Source organism: Neodiprion fabricii, chromosome 4, assembly GCF_021155785.1.
Source record: "Neodiprion fabricii isolate iyNeoFabr1 chromosome 4, iyNeoFabr1.1, whole genome shotgun sequence".
In the NCBI taxonomy this organism is placed as follows: domain Eukaryota; kingdom Metazoa; phylum Arthropoda; class Insecta; order Hymenoptera; family Diprionidae; genus Neodiprion; species Neodiprion fabricii.
In genome coordinates, this window is record NC_060242.1 from 38,313,222 (window position 1) to 38,327,970 (window position 14,749).

Below are 14,749 nucleotides of genomic sequence, written 5' to 3' on the forward strand. Positions count from 1 at the left end.
GTCTACGATGTCGCTCTAACGAATTTATAAACTATTCGAAAACTTCTACTGCGGACGAAAGAACGCCCTCTACCTAAAATTTGAAATAATTCCCCGTTAACGCTTTAGATAAACTTCGTGCTGTTTATCAACATAGTTCGGGTGCTGATGTTAAAGCTGAAATCTACCGTATCCGAGGAGACTCAGAGATACAAGTGAGCGAACCTTTTATTTCTAATTAACTTACAATTAATAATTAAGCTCTCTACCAGCCCGTTGTATCTAACGTACTAATTCTAACGCAAACGCTTCTCGATTTTGAATAACAGAAGATGGGCTAGGAGTACCTTGGTCCTTGTTCCGCTGTTCGGTATCCACTACACCATATTTTCTGGAATGCAATATGGCCTGGTTAAAAACGAAACGGTTGAACTAGTGTGGCTCTTGGGAGATCAACTTTTCGCGTCCTTTCAGGTACGTATGCATAGGTATAATTAAACGATACATCCGCATGACAAACGGCGATCGCCGGAAGTAATCGGAACAACCGGCATGAGAACGGCGGCCATATTGGAATCAAACCCGAGCAATTTGAAATAAAATAACGATAAGATCGCTGTTCAGCTGTCAAGTACAATCATATTATCTCCGATCGACTCCCAAAAATTGAATTAAAAATACGTAACAACTTTTCATAAGTTTCATTGCCAAATCAGCCATACGTTTTTCGTTTCAGGGATTTTTCGTCGCGGTACTTTACTGCTTTTTGAATGGCGAAGTACGCGCCGAAGTTTCGCGGGCATGGCGAACAAAAAATTGCCATCGATTTCGACGCGGCCGTTGGGGTCCGAGGGCTTCGACTCACTCTTGCAGCACATGTAGCTGCAACGCGATTAAACTTAACAAGAAACCTGAGGATACGACGTGGTGGAACAAGCCGTGGACATGCTGGTGCCGTAGGGTGAATGTCAACCGATCGACGCACAGCATGGCGAGTACGCAAGGTGTCCGTTCGTCCCTCTATATTGCTCTACTAATCCCACCCTGCACATTACACTGACCAATAAGCACGCCAATACACAGGTCTGCGTTTCTTTTTTTTTTTTCCTTATAGTTCTTTTACTGAAGTGTTAATATTCGTGAAAGTAGTCCCAAATGTCATACAAAAACGACGTTCATATGATATACACCACGTCACATTCGGCAAATTTATTAATAAAACTACCAAAGTTTTGATTACACTGGTCAACAGTGGTTTTGTTGCTCTTGACATTTGAATAGCCTTACCATTAGTAAGATTTGATATCAGTGACCCTAGGAGCAAGCATAGTTTTTCGAAATTGGCTCTAGTTATTTATTTTATCAACTTTTTCACATATGACTTCAAAAAGCAAAATTTAAATAAAAAAATTCTATTTTTTTTCAATATCTGAAGATTGTCAAGAAAATATTACACAGCTCACCGAAACAAAAATTTTTTTTTTTACTCTGATGTTTTCCATAAATTTTAGTGTTTGAGAACGTAGAATTTAGGAATAATATCAGGATTATATTAGAAACCAATTTCTTAGACAACACTTTCTAAGTAGGATCTTTTACGCAGCCTAACAATTTAGCATCAACAGTTTTGAACTAATTCTAGACATTTTTTTCCGTGCTTGTAAGCATGACATTCTCAAAATCTACATCTTCATATCAATGAAGTAAACATGAATTTACTAGACTACTCCTTTGAAACTGATAAAAATATTGATTTTAATAGGGTTAATCTGAGAAGAGTATCTCTCTGTGTATATATATATATGAACAGCAAAAAATCATGATGTGATACGCAAAAACGGAGTTGATATTCTGAATCAGCTGACCAAAATCTATAAATTTATATATCATGTACAATTCAGAAAACTTTTTCATCGCAGACCTGTGTTATTATTTAAATTAATTCCTCATCAAAGAGTTTCCATGTATAATAGCAATGCTGCAAGGTTGTCGCATGTGATTATCTTATCGTCATACTCGTCGATTAGTTTTTCAAATAGTTGAAAAGTATTGATTTTTTTTTTGGTAGATATTTAAAAATTATTATCTAGCGACAAGTACCTACGAGCACAATTACGATAGCATATACTTCACATAAAAACGAAATGAATACTAATCATTTCTCACGATTTTATACTTTACACGTCTTTCGTAATATCTGTTCACATAATATCTCCATAAACGTGAACGGTATAAATTTCAAATTCTACGAAATGTTCTGAAAATCTCCATCTAGACGCATTCAAGAATTCCCGTAGTTGCGAATAATTTTTACATTAAATTTCCCACAATAATTGTCAAATTATTTACATTTGTGTATTTTAAAAAAAAAATTTCTTTATTATATAATTAGATATAGAGACGCAAGGAGAGAGTTTGGCTAGTAGTCGTGGTTACCTCGAAGTTGCTGGTACAGGTGCTGTAAATCGCATACAAGTGAATCATGTGTCTCCGATGTGTAGCAAATACACAGGGCAATCGCTCTTGTCATTTTGCTCCAACGTGAGTACCATTCTTTTACACTTCTCAAAATGTCTGTAGTTAATTTTTCAAATCATCAAGGATTACAAAACTGCATCGAAGTGCTGATACTATAGAATGCAATTTCGTTCAGGAAGTAATCGTGGACTCTTCATTTTTCAACAGCTATCTGACATGTCTGGATGCGGTACGGCACCTCAAATAGAAAAATGCGATAAAATACGAGACCAACATCGATGGAGCGATTCGGAATGCTGTCATCTCGCTTACGAATTGCACAGCTTACAAAATCACTCGCATCCTTAGTTATAATTTAAGTATACTGTACTACATGTAAATCTTCATTGAGAAATTGCAGCAAACGCTGATATATTCAATACCAAAAATATCTCGTTGGCTGGTTAATCATTTACAACATATCCACACACACCAACGATGTAAGTAAACCTGTATGTGTATCGCCCGTGCGTTGTGTGCCTCTACTGAAAATGTGATTTATATGTTAAATCGTAAAACGTTTCGAGAGAATTCAGCACGTTTCGATATTACAAGATGAATCACTATAGGTATAGTTGACTTGTCTAATTTTTTATCTAATATGTCCGATGATTCGTGCTTTTGTAATTTATTATATATTTTTATCGAATTTGCAAGATAAATCATATAATAAATTACACACTGAATTCTTTCAAAACATTTTATGATTTGACACATAAATATTTTCAGCAGGAATACATGTACCAGAAATGATGTATTTAGTATTGTGATGAAAGAAAAAGAAAAAGTCAAAACCAAAAACAACATTTTTACTCGATTTGCAGTATCTTAGATCGTGAATGTTCAGCGCACCGTGACTCCAGTGAACAGTTTTATTTACCTAAGATATTAAGCAGAAATTGCTGTTGGTTTCTCACCAGATATCTGCACCGCATGTATTTCGGTTATTTGTTTCCTATTCTCAATAAGAAATATCGAAATAATGAATAAGAGTAATAATGAATTAATAATAACCTAATATAGGATAATAACAGTGTGTCATAAAATTACTCCAGGCAGTCAAATATTAATTTGTGAATATGTATTCGTAAAAGCGTGTCATGGACTAGATTTTAAATACAGGTTTAAAGGTATACATTATAATATACATATAGTACTAATATATTTTGCGATTTATAATTATTAAAAAAAAAATACACACAGCCACATATACACCGCATACGAACGTACCTTTGAAGATTCTTCTGATTGTTAACTGAGTAAGTTATTTTAAGTTTTATATGTATAATTAGAGGGCAGTATTTTGATATTGACTGAATAGTTACAAATAGTTAATATGGATTGACATAATCGAGTGTGTGATATATGCGCTGAAAAATTTTACTGAGGTAATTTGGAATGAAAAGCGCTCGGTTTATAATATGAAGGGCACCTACCTTATGATACTTGTCATAATTTTAAGAAAAAGCACATACGCGTTCCCTACATACTGTACAAGCATATGGTATTCCAATTATCTTCCATTCCCAAAAGGGGGACGTGCAGTGTAAAATTGTTTAAAATCATAAAATAGACTATCTATACAAACATTACAGAATATTCATTTAAAAAGGTTAGTCAGAAATGATAATACTGCAACAATACTAATGTATAAAAGTTATTATATTGTAATACAAAGATAGGAAATATTGATGTGAAGAAAAATTATTTGAATGTTGTATACCTCAACCGCTCTCTATGTCTTAATAAACGTTACTTATACGAACCGCATGTGCAACATGTCTGAATCGTATCAATCAACTTTTTACATGAATCACTTATCAATAGATGATTAATTCACATTATTAATAACTCTAGCGGATGGTTATCATTAAAGTAAATCAAAATCGGAAAGGATTTTTTCATTATTGTGTGTAGATAGATCATCTTTTCGAAAAGTAAGTTCGTATCTCAATTTATTTTATTGCATTACTTTGACTAGGAAGTAACATAAGCTTCAAAGCTCTACTAAATTTTGTTACATAAGTGAGTCATTGTTTATTAATTTACCATGTCGATTTATCTTGATCTTAAACTTTGATAAGTATTCTAGATATCGTGAAAGACATGATAATATAATTTTATATTCGTCTAATCCTATAACTTGACTTGCAAGAAATTTTGTAAGCTAATTACGCTACAAGTTGCGGGAAAATTCGAAAGACTGCTGAAAAATACGTTTCATTGTGTTGATGTAGCAAAAAATTACCCCCGTAATTATACAAACTACTTTATTACAACATTTGGAACGATTTATAAAATGACAGAAGGTATTTACAGAGCGATGATATGGTTCAGGCCGAAACAATAGCAGGTTTTGATGGTAATACCGATGAAAACCAACCAGGATTATTTAAAGCCTTTTGTTTTTCTGTGTGGAACAAGATACTCGCCGCTATTTGTTCAACGTTTGCAGTTTGACCGTAGTAATCAATAAATGCTCCATCTGGACCGACTAGGTACATAATAATGGTGTGGTCAACCTGTAACATACAAGTAACTGTAAAGTCACAATTTATACTAAATTCATCGCAAATATTTATATACACGAATGTTCCATAATTATTTATGATTTGCAGATGAACAGATATCACTCAGTGTGCAATTTCAGTGACTAATGATTGCCAAGAAAACGATATAAATGCGTGATTTGTGCGGTTCTTAAAAAATAACACCTTTTTAGAGCAAAACACACATTTCCATCGTAAATATTGACGTCATTTTAGGAAAGCCTAAAACTTATTCCATCATATTTTCAGCTACTAACAATATAATCGTTGTCTTCGTCTTTTGGTCCACTGCTGAAGTAGACTCTGTATGCCTTGCAGGCCTGTGCAACCTGTTCTTTTGTTCCGGTAAGCCCAATGAATTTGTCCGAAAATTCTTTTACGTATTTACCAACTACTGTCGGCGTATCTCTGTCTGGATCGACGGAGATGAAGATTGGTTTTACAATTAACTCATGTTTTTTCTCTGAAAAACGAAAGTTTGTTATTTACTATTTGATGTTAGAAAACAACAGAAAAATGATTTTGAATATCCTTTGATTATTTCAGTCAGTTCTAAAGGCAAACATCGAAAAGTAGAATCAATTTACCAAGTTCGTCAATGACGGCAGCCATTTTTTCCAACTCATCTGGACAAATGTCTGGACAGTGCGTAAACCCGAAATAAATCATGGTCCAGTGTCCTAAAAAGTCGTCAGACTTTACTGTCTTTCCTTCAGAATTCACCAGCTCGAAACTACCACCAAGCGAAGCCTTTCCAAGCGCACGCTTTCGCTCTTGGTCAATCCGCAGGTTTTTCACATGTTTCAGGTACGCCACATATGTCAGCAAACCAGCGCCAATCCCGCAAGTTATTCCAAAACTCTTCCAATTAATTGGCCCTTTGTTTTTCCAAAAAGGCAACCTCTTCGGTAACTCTAATTTATCATACTTGACACTGGATGTGTGTATAGATTTTTCCTTATGTAAAATAAATTTACACATGTAAAAACTGTTCATTTTATGGTTAGTATTACAGAGTTACATTTGTAAGACGGCACAAGAAGTGTGATGCATGATTTTATTTCTATGTTAAACAGATTTAAAAATTGGTTGACTGACTTTTGGAGAGATACCTCGCACTGAAATGAAGATAAGTATTTGAGCCGATTGTTATCCTTTGTGACATAACACAAAAATCATCATACGTGAAATAAAGAGATCTGGTTTACCATGAAACTAAAATGAATCCAAAACACTTGAAGCCAATGTAAAAGTATAGAGTTAGAAATAAAAAAGATATTCTCAGCAGTCTAAGAGATCGGTTTCTCACATCAAAAACCTATCGTCTCACCAATTCCCTGTAATTTCGTTGGAGCGTCGTCCACCTACGGATCAGTAACTTCGACATCCCACAGGTCGGTTTTACGTGATTGCAGAATATGTAGTAATAGCACAAACCTGTAAAGTAACTATTATGACCAAGGTTAAGGTTATGTACTGACTTTTCAGGTTATGTCTTCGTTAAATGAGGTTTTAAACTACTGAATGTATTCATTCGCCGCAATCTAGTCCAGCAAATTCGGAACCAATTACCATAAACACCCGGAATATGTCTGTTAATTAAAACTTCAGTGATATTGTCGGAAAATAACTAATCTGTAAGCACTTTGCTTCTGCAATAGCAGACTACGTCCAGTACGACCCGCTCCGCCGAACACCGCAAGATGGCAACACCATTTAGCAATGCGATGATTCCGGTGATACTGTTGAAAAAAATTAGTTTTATCGAGTAATGAATAGTGTCTTGCAAAAGAAGTAATCGCATAAGATTGGCGAATGGTATTTTTTTACGATGTCATTGATTGTGATAATCAGTAATCAAAACTTTTCACCCCTACTGTTCAACCTTGGCTATGCCGGATCGCCTGAATTCTGCAACTCGACATACACTCACCGCAACTTCGAACACACCGTACAATAATGTCCCAACCTGACCTGACCTACCTATCAGTTAGTGCAGAGCTCAGAGTTTCTTATTACGTGTGAACTGAACTAGCACGTGTTGAGTCTGTGATTATGTGTATTTTTTAAGAAAATATATAATTGTCTTAATTGATTAGCCCCTAGTAAAACGATTGTGAACGTAAGATGGCAAAATTCTGTTTAAGTGAGTATCATAAATCGCATAGAACTCTGCAATCGTATTCGAAATTACTGAGAGGTTAGGAGTAAGAATATTGTCACTAAATTTGTATAAACTTTCACAGAAAAGGGAAGCAAAAGAGTTTCCGCACGAAAAAGGTACAAGATTGAGAAAAAAGTGCGCGAGCACAATCGCAAGGTCAGGAGAGAGGCAAAGAAAAATCCGAAGAGCAAGAGTAAGTATTGGAACATACAATGATAATATTCGAACGAGTTTAACATATCAATTGACAAATCGGTTTACATTCTTCGTTATTTTTCTGTGAAACTTTATCCTCTGTTACTCAGAAAAAGCAAATACCGTCCAAGTGCCAAATTCGTGTCCATTCAAGGAAGACATATTGAAAGAGGTGGAAGTACTTAAGAAACAGCGAGAAGAAGAAAAGCAGAAACAACGTGAAGCAGCTCGTGAGAGAAAGCGTGAACAGTTGAGCGGAAATCTAGAGGGGCTCGTGACTCAGGCTCAGAATAAACAAATTCAACATGATTCTTCGATAGTAAAATCCTCTGCCAATGAGACAGAGAAAAAACCAGTCAAGCGAGAAGAAAACTCTTTGAAAGCACATTACAAAGAATTTAAAAAAGTTTTGGACTCTGCTGACGTGATCCTTGAAGTTGTCGATGCAAGAGATCCTTTGGGAACAAGATGCAAACAGGTTTATAATAATGAGAAATCACACGTTCCCTTGATATTAATTCATCTTTGAGAATTTTATATTTTCACAAAAAATTTTAGAAGATTTTCGTGTAGTTAATTAATATCAAATCAAAGTAATCATTTGGTGTTACTGAGAACTGAAGTAATAATTAATCGACAGGTCGAGGAGGCGGTGCAAACTGCAAAAGGAAATAAAAGGCTCGTGCTGGTCTTAAATAAAGCGGATTTAGTACCTAGGGAAAATTTGGACAACTGGCTTAAATATTTGCGTCGCAGTTTACCGGCAGTAGCTTTTAAATCATCAACACAAGATCAATCTAAGCGATTGGGTAGAAAGAAACTTGGTAAAAAAACAGAGGATTTGATACAAGGAGGCGTATGCTTTGGAGCCGAATTACTGCTATCCTTGCTGGCTAATTACTGTAGAAACAGTGGAACAGTAAAGACCAGCATTCGCGTCGGTGTGGTTGGCTTGCCAAATGTTGGAAAATCTAGCGTTATTAATTCTCTGAAAAGAAGTAGAGCATGCGATGTTGGAAACACTCCAGGTGAATTGATATTTTACTTGTTTATTTCACATAGCATCATCGATTCTTTAAATTATATAAAGTTTTGGTGAAGTTATCAACATTGATAAGCCTGTTGACCAATTTTCTATTGATATTCCTTACAGGAGTCACAAAATGTGTCCAAATGGTGCAACTGGATTCAAAAATCAAGTTATTAGATTCTCCTGGAATAGTATTCGCCAATCCCCAACAGGATAAAGATGGTCCTGATGACTCCTCAGTTGCCCTTAAAAATGCTGTACGAATAGAAGCCCTGCAAGACCCATTTACACCAGCCTCAGCGATATTGAAGCGTGTGTCCAAGAAGTACATGATGGAATTGTATGATATTCTTGAATATTCTTCTCCCGACGAATTTTTTGCCATGAAAGCCGCAAGGATGGGCAAATTCAAAAAAGGTGGAATACCAGATGCTACAGCAGCAGCCCGAGGAGTCTTAGCTGATTGGAATTCAGGAAAAATTCGGTAAGCTATATCATGTATGTTCTAATTTTTCCATTTCTCTCAGTTTGTCTGAATAAATATTTTCACTCTGATTTCTACCTCAGATACTATACGCTGCCTCCAGAAGATTCAGCTTCGCAACTATCTGCTGAAATTGTACAACAGTTTGCAAAAGAATTCGACATTGATAGTTTCGCAACTGAAGAAGCTATGATGTTGGATCACGTTGGAGCAGAATCAGCAAAGGCAAATACAGCTGGAAGCCTTGTTTGTGACAGTTCAGGTCCTGTTGATGCGGCTATGGAAATTGAAATTCAAGAAAAGCGCACGGTAAAAAGTCTAATCTGATTCAGGGTCGTAGGAAGTACATAAGTTTCAAAGATTGATCAATCAAGTGCTGAAAGTAGTTTTAATTTTCTATGTTTTTTTTATTGCAGCAAAAGAAGGTGGCCGTACTTGGAGTCGACAAAAAGAAAGCTAAAAAAGGTGACCCTAAATCCACTGCAATAGAAGGACGGAAAAAAAAAGTTGAACCACTCTTTGAAATCGAAGGAAATCAAAAATTGAATAAACTAAATAAGATACAGTTTAAAAAACTCAAAAAAGAACGAGCAAGAGGAGGTGGGTAACTTGATGTGCATCAAATTCCCAGAATTTTTACATTCATTTCGCATTACCTAATGTATTAACTATTCGCTTCAATGAAATTTCAGAAAAAGCAGCAACAGGACTCGCTCAAGTATTAGAAGATATACAGATCACAGCCTCAGATGACTACAACTTCGAAACTGACTTCAAACCCAAGTAAACATTATTACGAATACTGGTACGCAGTAATCTTTAAGGGGAGGTAAACCACTATTTGTTGGGAGCTAAAAAATAAACATTACGTTCATAAGTATGATTGTAATATAATTTCTTGTATATATTTTCTTACCAACGACAGTACCTGTTCCACAAAAAAAAACAGTGTTTTTAAAAATTAATACAAGGTTTCTTTTCGCTCTAATAATATACTCATACGTATACACGTTACATAGCAGCAGATTTTAATCATCTGACAGTATTGTATATGTATAGTGTTTCCATCGTCGTAAATAACAAATTTCTAATACAGTGCCACCTCGATATATTGCAGTTGGTAAATTTCTCCTCGAAGCTAACTCCCCCACCAGCCAGCCGTCCGCATTAAGCTATCTCGTTCACTTAATTACTATACGGTCCCACGTGTGCAACACCACTATACGTGAGTAAACAGTGGACGAGCCTATGGAGGTAGCGCAGCGCAAAGTAGGGAAACTATATCACGGTTCTCCTCCTCTACAACCCCAAAGACAGCGATATAACGAGGTGGCACTTTAAGGTAGGGCACGTATTGAAATGTATTGTATAAGTTGTCTTGACAAACTTATGACAAGGTCTCAAATAACGGCACTACTTGTTACACCGTTGCAGTACAACTTTTTTGTCAACCGGTACTATTTATAAGAATGGAGTTCAATTTATCCTACCGAGGAAGTAACAAGTTCCGCCACATCCGGATCGGAAGATCTAACTGACAACTGCATTGTAACTTGGCTATCAGCCAAAGCTAATCTTGCGCGAGCCAAAACCTCCTTTCCTCCTCTGAATATACCTCCTAACAATAAAGTATGCCCAACAGCGTCTGTTGCTACTCTATGACTTCGCTCGACGGCTTCGAGACCCAAGAAACCAACAAGACTTTGTACTGCTCCCTCGAGGGTAGTCACCGATGCTCCCAAAACAAACGTTTCTTCCAGTTCGGAGAATCCACGAGTAGCTCCGGCATCCCACGCAGCATTAAAATCAACACCTTGCTTTCCTACTCCGCGCATTTGATCAGCTAAAGTTACCTCAAGATCTTCAAGCTATGAACAAATTAAAATTTGTTTTTAAGAAATTACATTCGATATTCGTTAGTGTGGTACCCAAAATCTGAAGTTCTGTAAACGAAAGAAAAAAACATCGCCATACCATGTACTCGTCACGATATCCTTGCTCGGCATCCGGAACACCTGTCGTTGGATCACAGTCACGTGCCATGAATCGCAAGGTTGTTGGAATGGTAGCTATACTGGCGTGAACATCCTCAGGGAATTCCAATACTGTATAAGTTGTTCCAGGCTCGTTGTATGCCAATCGGAGACACGGAATCTCGTAGACTACTCTGTAACTGTGTCAAGCAAATATTTTTTATTTCCCTACACTATCACTTTTGAGCAACCGACTTCAACTATTAAATAAATTTCGCTCATCTCGTATGAACAAATCAATTAACTTACTCATGTAATTCGGCAATACAAGGTGAATTAGGAAATTGGAAACTGCAATGTACTGTTTGTATCAACCCCAAATACATACAACTCTACTTACCCTTCAGGTGGTTCGATAGCAACTCTGACATCTTCGAGTAATTGGTCAGAAAGGGTATTGAGGCAATCGAACTGAAGAACGAGATGATTAGAGAAGGAGTGTTTGACACATTTCACGTTATACTCAGTTTCCGACTCGGTCAACTCAACAACAGAAGAGGATTTGAAAAGTGGAGACTTTGACATAACAAGGGCCAGTTGCGGAACCTGTGCAAGTTTCTCCATGAATGTCTCTTCGCGGGACAACCTCGATTGTTGTTGTTTTGCAGTTGCAAGTATTTCTGGTTGCGTAGGCTCCTCTACTGTTTGAGCCGGCGGTATCTGTGAATAAGAATTTTTTTTAATAATGAACTCGTCGGTCACGCCTCAGTAGAATTGCACAATGGTCACACTGGGTGAAATTCACCTGAAAAGCGATTTTTTGCTTCAAAAATGAGTTCTAAAAATCGTAACAAATATCTAGGTATTGTATAAGGATCGCAGAAAATGTTAGCTCAGTTTTCCTAGCCAAAGTTGATTGTTTAAATATTTTAAAACATCGGCAAAGTTAAAGAGTCTAAAATATCGAAAGAAAGGCCTTGATTTCGCATGAAGACTGGTGCCACGAGGCCCATTTCCACAACTAAAGGACTCTACGAAGAGTTTCAAAAATGTCTGAGGTGAAATTTACCCAAAGTGACTGATTGTGGTTAAGCTTGCAATATTTCATCCACAGTTGAACTAGAGTTTCCTGAGGTATTAGTTACCTGGGAAATATCGAATGGTTCTTCCATCGGAGAAGACACATAATTATTCAATGCTCTCTCTAAACTGGGAATGGAGAGAAGCGGTGGCTGTACTAGAGAAAGAGTCGTAGGATCAAACTGCTGCTGGAGAATGGCACAATAATATGCAGCACGATCACGAACTTCATCGTCTGAATCCAGTTGGCAGCGTGATAGCAAAACAAGTATATTGGGAAGAAGCGGAGGACACGCGGCAGCGAAACGTGCCAATGCTGTAACTGCAGCAGCACGTACACTTGCGCATTCTAAAATAACACGATTGTAGATGAAACGAATGTAGCGAGACGGCTGTTTGGAAGTTGGACCCTCTTGACCAAGCAAATGAAGTATGCGAACTGCAAGGGAAATGTGTTCACAGTCCTCAATGAACTCGCAAAGATGTGCGAGCCCTGCCTCCTTTGCTTCTGAGTTACCCTCCATAACTGCTATTATTGTGTCTGCAATGGCTGCTTTGTACTCCAAGCCTCCCTCATCCCGAAGCATCGCCGACAAGAAGTTCATGAGCACAGCGTGTTTCCGAGGAAATTTCTGACATAGGGCTCTGAAAACATGACAGAAAATATGAAATCGCAATATTTATGAACTATAAAAAAAATACTGAAAGCTAAGTAAGCGCTCAACCAAAATAAAAACGTTTCTTTGACTACACAGGTAATACAGAACAGGTTGATTTCAATTGCCCAGCTTTACGCTGATCAATAAATAACAATGATTTTGATTAATTTTGTTCAAAGATTCAATCGAAATTGGTTCATTCTTGAAGTTTGACACAAAAAAATTTACTGAATTTAACTAAACATATTATTACACAGGATATCTTCCTGAAGGTAAGTTACCTGATGGCTTGAACGACTACAACTTTGAATTCATCTGAAATTTCAGATACAAAGGTAGCGATTTGCTTCATAAGACGATCAACAGAACTCTCAGCTCCAGTTTTTAGAAGTGTTGTAATGGCCAAGGTAGCGATAGATCTATTGGGATCAGCGATCAAGTTTTCCAAGTCCAAGTTGCAAGCAGTTACTGCAGCTGGGTGAGACATAGCTACTTTGTTCAAAGTTCTAACTGCAGCAAATCTCAGTGCTGGTTTTAGGGAGCCACAAAACAGCTGTAACACACTTATAGCTGGTGCAAGCTCCCTAGTGCTGCTTTTGCCCATGTTGACCAGAGCATGTGCAGCTTCATACACAACCATTTCTGATTTATGGCGCAGACATGATGCGACAAAATCGAGTAGTTCTCCGTTACCATCTTCTTCTTCAAGGAGCTTACACGCCATTCTGATCAGCATACAAGCAGCATAAGGACTCGTCATGCTTGTTCTAGTCAGCTTTGAGACTAACTTGGTGACTGCGTGCTTGTCCGTCTTTCTTGCCTGATACAATACTCCAAGAGCGTGATACTGAACCATCACATTATCAGAGTTGAGCGCTTCCTGTGCCTCGTTGGCCCACCGCCTTGCGATGTCTCCAGATATACTGGTCAAATGAAGTGAAGACACCAGAGCGGCGCTTGAGACTGCGGGAGATCGATCAACGATCGCTTGTTTCATGTAGCGTTCAATAGCCTGCAGCATTGCACCATCGGTGATCGTGCACAGAGCCCGGATTGCCGCAGCTCTGTACAGATCTTCTTTGCCAGTCATGTCTTTAGTGAGACTGGATGTGACGATGATAACATCCTCTGCTATAGGGCTGAGCTCTTTTATGCCCAAGTAAACTAATCGACGTAGAATCACATCACGTGACTGAAACAACTTAGTCATAGCAAAGAAAGCTTCGGTGGCCTCGGTTGTTCCCAACTGTTCGCCCTGATTTATCAAGTAAAGTATTTTTGTAAGGATATGGGCACATTTTCGGGGATTCACTGGGGTGTCGTTGAACGTCCGAGCTTCCTGCAGAACGGTCGTCTTCTCCATGTTCTGAAACGGGTTACCTCCTCCTAGGGTAAAATTTCGAATGCACAATTATACTCTCGTTAAAAAGAAAACTAGCGAGCAGTGGCAGAAAAGTTAATTGCAACATAACCTATAATAATTTCTAAATTTGTACAGTTGAGTGAGCTGAAATCAATCGCTCGTGAAAATTCGTCCAAGGAGATTTTAGGTGTAATTCAATGCATAATTTACTGATTGCAAGCAAGAGAGAAAACTAGTAAAGATGTGGGGAACTGTCAAATAGTCGAGCAAACAATCGGCGGCCAGCCGTGTGTCTGATTGACAGTTACGATGCGGATTTCAACGCTTCACGGATTCACGCGAAACGAAATTTAACTCACCATCTTCTTCTTCCTTTTTATCACGCTTAAAGGAGTTCATATTTCCTCAATTCAAGTAACTCGCTGTAAGAATTGTTATGACACGTCACCTTGTTAAATGCCACGAACAGCCATAGTGGTCTGAACGACAGTCCGCGTCATCTAAATATTCTCCATTTATCTAGATAAATAAATATGTCACCATAAATCTTGTCTGAATGTGCGACAAAATGTGAATGATATTCCCATGTTTTGATTGGTTAAAAATCAACGGATCAAATCGATGAATAACTTTTGAACGAATATTTGCACCGAAAATGTGTACTTTTTGAATTACTCTTTAGGTTTTGGAATTATCTCTAAAGAGTGACCCAGTAACGAGCTGATGACCCCTGATTAATAGGCAACACACAATACG

At 37.4% G+C, this 14,749-nt stretch overlaps 4 protein-coding genes across 8 annotated transcripts in view; 2 read left to right on the plus strand and 2 right to left on the minus strand.

Moving 5' to 3' along the window:
* Nucleotides 1–4,261, plus strand: part of LOC124181604 (parathyroid hormone/parathyroid hormone-related peptide receptor-like) — a 47,932-nt gene extending 43,671 nt beyond the window's left edge. For both annotated transcript variants that reach the window (XM_046568315.1, XM_046568314.1), the window contains 5 exons: nucleotides 109–194; nucleotides 309–453; nucleotides 716–983; nucleotides 2,372–2,520; nucleotides 2,665–4,261. In XM_046568315.1, coding sequence (XP_046424271.1) covers nucleotides 109–194; nucleotides 309–453; nucleotides 716–983; nucleotides 2,372–2,520; nucleotides 2,665–2,805 — 789 coding nt within the window. In that variant the 3' untranslated portion in view covers nucleotides 2,806–4,261. The remainder of the gene's footprint in view (nucleotides 1–108; nucleotides 195–308; nucleotides 454–715; nucleotides 984–2,371; nucleotides 2,521–2,664) is intronic.
* Nucleotides 4,262–4,751: 490 nt separating this feature from the next.
* On the minus strand, nucleotides 4,752–6,841 carry LOC124181617 (protein SCO1 homolog, mitochondrial). 4 transcript variants are annotated; one of them, XM_046568336.1, is made up of 5 exons: nucleotides 6,584–6,841; nucleotides 6,376–6,482; nucleotides 5,633–6,002; nucleotides 5,303–5,508; nucleotides 4,752–5,018 (listed from the first exon to the last, which is right to left on the minus strand). In XM_046568336.1, exons 1-5 carry the CDS (start codon nucleotides 6,618–6,620, stop codon nucleotides 4,830–4,832), a joined length of 909 nt encoding a protein of 302 aa, XP_046424292.1. In that variant the 5' UTR covers nucleotides 6,621–6,841; the 3' UTR covers nucleotides 4,752–4,829. The 4 variants fall into 4 exon arrangements, with proteins under 4 accessions (XP_046424292.1, XP_046424295.1, XP_046424294.1 ...); XM_046568339.1 differs by having other exon boundaries at nucleotides 6,376–6,493; nucleotides 6,584–6,819; XM_046568338.1 differs by having other exon boundaries at nucleotides 6,376–6,493; nucleotides 6,618–6,818.
* A 183-nt stretch (nucleotides 6,842–7,024) lies between these two features.
* Nucleotides 7,025–9,812, plus strand: LOC124181603 (guanine nucleotide-binding protein-like 3 homolog). The gene is made up of 8 exons (XM_046568313.1): nucleotides 7,025–7,191; nucleotides 7,292–7,402; nucleotides 7,515–7,882; nucleotides 8,045–8,432; nucleotides 8,558–8,918; nucleotides 9,002–9,227; nucleotides 9,335–9,518; nucleotides 9,611–9,812. Exons 1-8 carry the CDS (start codon nucleotides 7,173–7,175, stop codon nucleotides 9,703–9,705), a joined length of 1,752 nt encoding a protein of 583 aa, XP_046424269.1. The 5' UTR covers nucleotides 7,025–7,172; the 3' UTR covers nucleotides 9,706–9,812.
* On the minus strand, nucleotides 9,797–14,508 carry LOC124181598 (coatomer subunit gamma). Its single transcript, XM_046568307.1, has 6 exons — nucleotides 14,353–14,508; nucleotides 12,912–14,016; nucleotides 12,037–12,616; nucleotides 11,292–11,611; nucleotides 10,893–11,091; nucleotides 9,797–10,786 (listed from the first exon to the last, which is right to left on the minus strand). Exons 1-6 carry the CDS (start codon nucleotides 14,390–14,392, stop codon nucleotides 10,400–10,402), a joined length of 2,631 nt encoding a protein of 876 aa, XP_046424263.1. The 5' UTR covers nucleotides 14,393–14,508; the 3' UTR covers nucleotides 9,797–10,399.
* Nucleotides 14,509–14,749: the final 241 nt, after the last annotated feature.